General features: G+C 49.0%; 1 protein-coding gene across 1 annotated transcript in view; it reads left to right on the forward strand.

The window, feature by feature from the left end:
• ERICH6 (glutamate rich 6) overlaps positions 1-7,578 on the forward strand; it is a gene marked incomplete at its 5' end in the record, with an annotated part of 8,197 nt that overhangs the window by 305 nt on the left and 314 nt on the right. Inside the window, 9 exons of the mRNA XM_029084723.1 lie at positions 1,415-1,461; positions 1,564-1,684; positions 2,683-2,780; positions 2,858-3,009; positions 3,973-4,040; positions 4,889-5,046; positions 5,193-5,278; positions 6,523-6,675; positions 6,946-7,177. Of these exons, the coding sequence (XP_028940556.1) occupies positions 1,415-1,461; positions 1,564-1,684; positions 2,683-2,780; positions 2,858-3,009; positions 3,973-4,040; positions 4,889-5,046; positions 5,193-5,278; positions 6,523-6,675; positions 6,946-7,177 (1,115 nt within the window). The remainder of the gene's footprint in view (positions 1-1,414; positions 1,462-1,563; positions 1,685-2,682; positions 2,781-2,857; positions 3,010-3,972; positions 4,041-4,888; positions 5,047-5,192; positions 5,279-6,522; positions 6,676-6,945; positions 7,178-7,578) is intronic.

The raw sequence follows: 7,578 nt of genomic DNA on the forward strand, positions 1-7,578 counted from the left end.
AGTCAATCCCCTTCTGCAGTCAGTCCCTCTCTGCAGTCAATCAGTCCCCCTCTGCAGTCAGTCCCCCTCTGCAGTCCCCTCGTTAACCTCTCTGCCCAGCCACTTCTAAACCACCCTGCGGGTCCCCGTTAAGCGTGCGGGAGCGCTCTGCCAGCCGGCAGGTGTAGGTGTGCTCAGCCCATGGTAGAAATAGCACGTTGTGTTCCCGTGAGAGGTACTGTCAAAGCCTCTTGGGAGAGCTGGAAATCATAGAACCATAGAATGGTTTGGTTGGAAAAGACCTTTGAGATCATCGAGTCCAACCGTACCTGTCCACTGCTAAACCAGATCTCTGAGCACCTCATCTGCCTGTCTTTTAAATCCCTCCAGGGATGGGGACTCCACCACTGCCCTGGGCAACCCCTTCCAATGCCTGAGAACCCTTTCAGTAAATAAATTCTTCCTGATGTCCAATCTGAACCTCCCCTGGCACAACTTGAGGCCATTAAATACATCAGCCTTTTTCTCCTGCTCAGCTGAGTCATCCTGGCATGTCACTGAGTAACCAGCTCCTTCAGCTGCCCGCTGAAGTGCAGCGTTGTGCCTCAGCACACAGCACATTAGTGGTCGTTGCTGCCTGAGCCCATCCCTTTGGGGCAGCACATCAGACAGCCTTTGTGCTTCACGTTCAACACCAGACAGCTCTCCTCTGTAGGAGAATGTCTCCTGCATCTCACAAGCCTCTGAGAGCAGGAGGAGTGATCTGGGCCACAAAACACAGCACAGAAAGTGCTGAAGAAAGCTGGGTGCAGATCCATCCCAACAGAAAGGGGACATGCAGCTGGTGTGCGGGCCGTGTCTGTGTTCAAACAGAAGGTGATGTCCATGTACAGCACACAGCTGCGCAGCTGGATGTTGGTATCACTGCCTGCCAAGAGGGAACCTGAGGCTGCTGAGGACAGTGATAGGTCATCTGAGATGTTTCCTGTTGCCCCAAAGGCCAAAAAACCCTTAGTTGCACTCACGCAGCATGGACTGCACTTGGAAAGGAGAAAAAACTTGAGTTGTCTCTATAACTCTTTCTTCTTAGGACAGGAGAGGCTGGAAATGCTCTAGAGGATAATGCAATATTAGATTAGTGCTATAAATCACTGATCCTAAGCAATAAGCTGTCTCCAGGACTTGAGTGGGACGACTTTGTAAATCCCTGATCCAGAGTCAGTGCCCAGCTCAGTCCCTCAGGCGTTTGGGAAGGGTTACGCACAGATCCAGAGCTGCCCTTCTGAACGCGTAGGACCAACTCTGGCAGCTGATGTGGTTGGTGAGAAAAGGCTGGCATGCTGAAAAAGGAACCAACCAAAAGGGTCTAGGAGATGAGCTATCTGAGAACACGGCACTGCTGTTCGGTAACTCCTGCTGTCACCATTACTTGCAGCCCTGTCAGAAGAGCTGAGCGGCTTAGATGTGTTGTGTGACATGGAGGTAAGGACACGCCCAGGCTGCGTATGTACATTTTGTGCTTTATGGTTTTACCCCTGAACACAGATATGACTCCATGTTGCTTTTGGTATTTTCCACTTTGAGTTCCAAGAAGATTTTGCGAAGCTGTTTGAGAAAGCACTGGGCACGCTCCCCTCCGTTGGCCTGCCTACCCTTCTGGCCTACAGACCTGAATTGGCACGAGAAAACATACAGATTGAGGTGAGTCCATGGTGGGTGGCTTGCTTTGTTCATTTTAATTCCCATGATTCCCATGTAGGAAAAAAATAAATAGTGCCCTTTGCCAAGCTAGTTCCAATAAAGTTCCTTTATTAAAGGGTTTTTCTTTTGTGAGGCTGTTGAAAGGATGCTTGTGAACACCTAGACAACAAGAGGCTGTGCAACTCCTCTCTCCACTGCTGCATCCTGTGTGGAGAATTTCCTAGCAGAAGATTTTGCCCTTTGGCTAAAACAGATACAAAATTTATATCAATACTAGGTATACGGTCAAAGAATACAAGCAGGGCTTAGAGCTCCCCATAACCTGTAGCAGAGTGCAATCATCAAAGAGCATGGTCCTAGGGATGAGGTGGGCAGCAAGGGAATTTCCAGGAGCTACGCTCCAGAGAAGCCAAGTATTTCCAATTAAAATGTTCCAAAGGGGATTTGAATGAAAGTGTGTTTTCAAGAAATAGCTATTTCTTTTGGAATATCTTGTACCCATCCTCAAACTATATCCTGCAGCAGCCCTGGCTGGCATCTGGTCAGATATGCTCAGCTCTTTTGTCCACAAATCTGCTGGTGGTTCCTCATGAAATTCCCCACAGATTTTCCTCCGGTCAGCAGTGCAGCTTTTTCTCTTTGAAGCCCCAAGCAATGTATGTGAAAGGGTTAATGCATCGGCGTACTCAGCTGTGGTGTTCTGCGTGCTCTGAAGCTTTCTATTGGAAGGAATGGGTCTCATAAATATGACAGTCACTCCATTTCTTTGAGGCTTTTATTTACTACAGATCAGCTTTTCTTTTTGGTGGTTTCCTGAACCTAATGTTTTCAGTTAAATCATTCCAAGAGATCACAGACACAGATCTGTTTTAACTGCTCTTACACACTTTGTACCATTGCATTTTGAGCAGAGCCCCTTTCCCCAAGACAAACCAAGTCTCTGTGTGCTGATACCCTATTTCCATCCTCCCCACGTTCTCTCCTCACCTCCCCTTCAGCCAGAGGAGGACTCTGCTCCCAGGTGTGAGTACTGCGGCAGCCTGCTGAAGCCGTTCCCTCCCTTCGAAGACGTTTGCCCACCGTGGCAGGATGACGAATCGGTAAACTGGTGGGAAAGAGCAGCAGAGGACTGGTGTGGAAAGGACCTCTCCCATGGCACCGATCTTCTGCCTTTCAGAAGTTCTGCTGCGAGCGTAGCAGAGACCTTTACGAGTTCATTGCCAATGAGAGGAAGAGCCGTGAAGAGCGCGTTCCCATTGCTGTCAGCTCCCGTGAATCCCACGGCACCAAAGATGACAGGCTGCTGTCAAAGGGGAGAGCGAACCAGAGGTACCATGAATGACCACGGGGGAATGATCAGGTCTGTGCATGGAACAATGGGCAGCTCCACTGAGAAAATGGAACTGCAGCAAGAGGGAATGGAAGAAGGAAAGCATTTGCTTTAGGCAACACAAGTTCGCATTCTACCTGGACCCCCTTGGTTTTTCTCTTATCAGGCTGTATTAGAAGGTGGTGAGGTATGTGCTAAGTAAAGCATTAATTCTACTGCTGACAGACATAATATCTAGGACAGGTAGAGCCAAAAATATAACTGCAGCTGTGGGAGGGATAACACTTGGGTCTAGCTTTTACTTCGGGTGCTGAAACAAAGCTTGAGTGTTTATTTCTGCATTTTGCTGCATAACCTGTGACATGCATTTGGATTCAAATTTCTAGAGTCATGAGAATTCTGCAAGTTTGACTTCTGCTGGGCTGTTTAGCAGGAGGCCCAAAGTTTAAACAGATATCTAAGCCCATGGCATAGGCTTAAAGAAAAAAGTAAATCAGCATACTTGGAAGTAAACCATTAGTTTCCCTGAAGATCCTTTGCAGTCTGATGGTGCAAGTCCCTCATGTTATGTACAGAGCATAAACCAAAGCCATTGTCAGACACTGTCAGACACATAGGAAGCGAGGTAAGAACAGTGAAAATATTCTTGGAGATTAGCTGTTTTCTTGGTCTTGTGGGCAGCTCTCCTTCTCTTTTACATAAAATCTTGATACAAAATCCATTACGATATTTAGCTCTGCTGTCAGTAGAGCTGATGCCATTGCAATCACAGAGTCTGGTCACTGAAATCTCTGCATGGGAGCATTTCCTTTTTGCTGAGATATTATTTTGGTGATACTCCATTGCCTCTAATTGTTATTTTCTGGGTTCAGAAACTCGTGTTCCTACGGCAAGGATATCTAGTACTTGTAGCTTTCAAAAGAGGATATATGAAATGTTATCAGAACGTTTTCATTCTCCAGGCAGCGGGACAGACAAATGGCCAGACAGTTAGCTTTCCTGGCAGCAGAGCCGGAGAGCAAAGCTGAATGTGAGTTTGCATTTCCTTATGTATTTATTTGTCTATTTATTACAAAAATGAATTCAATGTCATTACTTGTCTCTAATTGAACAGGTGGATTTATACAGCCACGTGTTAGTTCATTGTCAAGTGTGTAATCTCATTTAATTAGATATTGCCATATTAAATAATCCTCACATGAAAAAACAAAAGCAGTTACATTCCCATTGCACGGAGAGCATCTCCTTGCTGTGACTTTCAGTATTTATATCTGAATGTTTCAGCTGAGACACACAGAAATTGACTTTAGAGAATAGTAAGTGGGCAAAGCCAAGCCCTTGGAAGGTAGGAACTGCCAGAATTAGGGTGATCAACGTTTTGCCTAATGAGGCGAATACTCCACTATTTCCTAGCCCAGGCTGTGGGTGACTGAGCAGCCCTTTGGATCTAGCTATAAAATCAAAGGCATTCTGACTAAGAACAGATGAACTAGGTTTACAATATGGGCGTATTTGCACAGAGGACAGCAGGGCACTGAGGCTTTTGCAGCACTAAGGATTTCAGATTGTCAGTCCTCCAGAGCACGGAACTGTGAATGCTATCCAAAAAAAAGTCATTCTTGACTCACACAGATGTGTATAGATACATAATTGAAAACACCACAGCTTTTTTCATGATCCTGTTCTCCGAAATAGCTGAACACTTTGGACTGTCCTTGTTAGATAGAAAATACCCCACAACAGACTCCCAGGATGGAGCATTTCAGACAGGAATTCCCACTCCCCAAGTCACAGCCTCCCTGCAGAGGTGTCAGGCAGCCCCGACATCGGCACTGCCAGCCCTGCCCAACGCACACAAACCCTCTCTTTGCTCTCTAGCTTCACAGCAAGCTGCCACCATTTCCTACCTGCTTTCTCGGGAGCCCCCATCACCAAAGGGCTGGACGCTGGTGCCTGTTAAGAGGGAAGCAAAGCCCAAGGAGGAGCCCGTCTCCTACAGCATCACCTGCTGCGATTTCACCCCTGGGGGTGCCAAGGCAAGTAGCCGCTGCTGGGCGGCGATGGGCTGCGCCTCGGCCGTGCCCACGCTCCGGGGCAGCCGGGGCTGGCACCTGCCGGCCTTGAGAGGGCAGCTGGTGCAGGGCTGCTCTCCTCCACTTTATTGTTTCTTTTCCAATCTCAGGTAGTGAAGAATGAGTTGTTGGAAAAATACTACAAACACGGAGGGAAATTCCTTACCATGCTTCCAGATGGAACGGCGCAGTTATTGTATCCTTTATGGCATTCATTTGCCTGCGTTAGTCCAGGATTGTAACTGTAATTTTAAGTGTGTCCCAGACTGCTTTATCACCAAGTAACCTGCTCCACCACTCACACTCGCTGCCACAGTCTGGAAAAAAGCAGGAGTGAAACCACTTACCTCGCTCTTTGAAGTCTTTCAGCTCAGCCAGTAGCTTCGATGAAGGACAGGCACTTGTGTCTTTAATGCCCAGCTTAAGAAACATGCCAGCCCCGTGTTCAGAGCCCTCCTGAGCACCCGCGGAAGGGCACTGCTGGCCAAGCAGGCTCTGAAAGCGCTCGGCCTCGTCCTTCCCCTGGGGACAAACCAGCACAAGGTTTCCCACCAGCACCAGGCTGACGTCTGTGCTGGGGGCAGGCGTACCTAAGAGGTGCACTGACAAACTAAAAGTACCAGGGTAACTAAGAATACTGTCTGAAGAAGTAAAAATGTGGCAGTTTCACCGAGGACCCCCATAGCTTTTAGGCTGCCGTTGCCATTATCTGAGCCATAACATTTTAAGTCACCCACATTATTTTTCCTTGCTGTGTCTGACTTCTTGCTGACCCAGGGGTGTACAAAAGTGTTCCTGAGCTCTGCCACCAAAGCAAATGGGCTTGAGACGCCTTCTCTGCTCTGTCCCCCAGGCTGCCTTCGTCTCAGGGACGCTGCTGGTGGCGGTGGTGCCATAAACGCAGTGCTCACAGTAGCAAATCTTGCTGGAGGGAAACCCCAGTGAGACACAAAGCAGCCGCTCTTTGGATACGTTCAAGTCAGATTTCTGGGGCAAGGGCCTTCTTTCCCCCAGTTGTTCGGGTTTTTTTTCTCTGGGAGAACAATACCTGTCCCTGTTTTCTCTGCTGTCATCCAAGCTGAGGACTTTGATCACTTCACTTGGCTAGGCTTGCACTTTCTATCATAAGCGTTGTCCAAGAACATGTCTTTAAAGCAAACTTGCCAAGCGGTTCTGCCTGAGTTCTTGGGTAGAAAACAACAAAAATGTATTCTGTATCCCTACCTGCTCTTTTGTCAGTGTCTACAGAATACTTTGGTGTAGGAGAAAAGCTGTTGGCAGGGTCCCAGGTAACACTGGCACCACCCCACCATTCCCCTTTACCAGAGTGAGCTGGGTAATACGTCAGTTCTCACACTCCAAAGTAGCACTCTGAAATATTTAGCATGTAATAATAGAGCAGCCAAAGACAAGGGTTCTGAACACCTTATCTGACGACAGCTATCCATCTGGAAATCTGGCAATCATCGTTGTACGAGAGAAAAAACGGCTTATTTGCATTGTACGGGAAGACAAGCCGACCAAGGCCGAGATACGAGCAGTATTTAAGTCCAATGGCAGAAGCACTTGCTATTATCCGAACGGAACTGTGTGGTACGTTCAAGTTGGTCACAGCAGTTTTGCTCTCCGCTGCACATTTTGCAGTTCAAAGGTCATAAAGTTTAATCTTAATAGCATTCAAAATTAAAGGACACTGCACCCTGCTTTGGGTGCATTCCAGAGGAGCAAGGCTACCCCAGCTGTGTCTGGAGAGGTGGGGCTTAGACCTCGACCTAGCTGTGCTCAGTCCCGTCCCTCTGGGGAATGAGGGACATGGGCTGCGGGAGCTGCAAGGCTCTGAGCTTGGATCTTCCTCTCTTTTAGGATAAATATGAATATTCATGGCGGGCAGTATTTGGACCAAACAGGCAGCAGGGTGAGAAGGTGGACGTGGCCGAACAGCGTCATACCATCAGGACCCCACGTGCCACTGAGCCCCATCTTCATCTCCCTGAACCGGCACGTGGGGGTCAGGATCCTGGGCCAGGACAAGATCACTGTGTCCTTCCTGGCCATGGGACAACAAGCAAAGTTCAGCGTGGGAACCAAAGTGCAGGTATTTCTCAAGTGCACAGGCAGCTCCATGCAAAGCCGCTCCCCACAGTGGGAGCGGGGCAGCCAGGGAAGCTCCCATCCCTGGGAAAGCACACTCATCCCACCGTGGGTGCTCCCCATGTTGCCCTGTGGTCCTGCCCCCAGAAACAGCAAAGGGTGGAGGTGGGTGGAGGTGAACCCGTGCTCAGTCCCACGCAGGCTGGGCACTCAACAGCCCCGGCAGCCCTGGCTCTCTGCGCAGGGCTGCAGTGTGGGACATGCTCCCAGGCAGGTCCCTGGTGTCCCTGGCTGCGTCCTGAGGGTCACTCTGGCTCTGCCATGGGAGGAGACCCGCAATCCACAGGGACAGGGAGCACAGCAGCTCCCTTCCTCCATGGGCTCCTGTCAGCTGGGGAGAGACCA

The sequence above is a fragment of the Antrostomus carolinensis genome, unplaced genomic scaffold (assembly GCF_000700745.2).
Source record: "Antrostomus carolinensis isolate BGI_N321 unplaced genomic scaffold, ASM70074v2 scaffold33934, whole genome shotgun sequence".
In the NCBI taxonomy this organism is placed as follows: domain Eukaryota; kingdom Metazoa; phylum Chordata; class Aves; order Caprimulgiformes; family Caprimulgidae; genus Antrostomus; species Antrostomus carolinensis.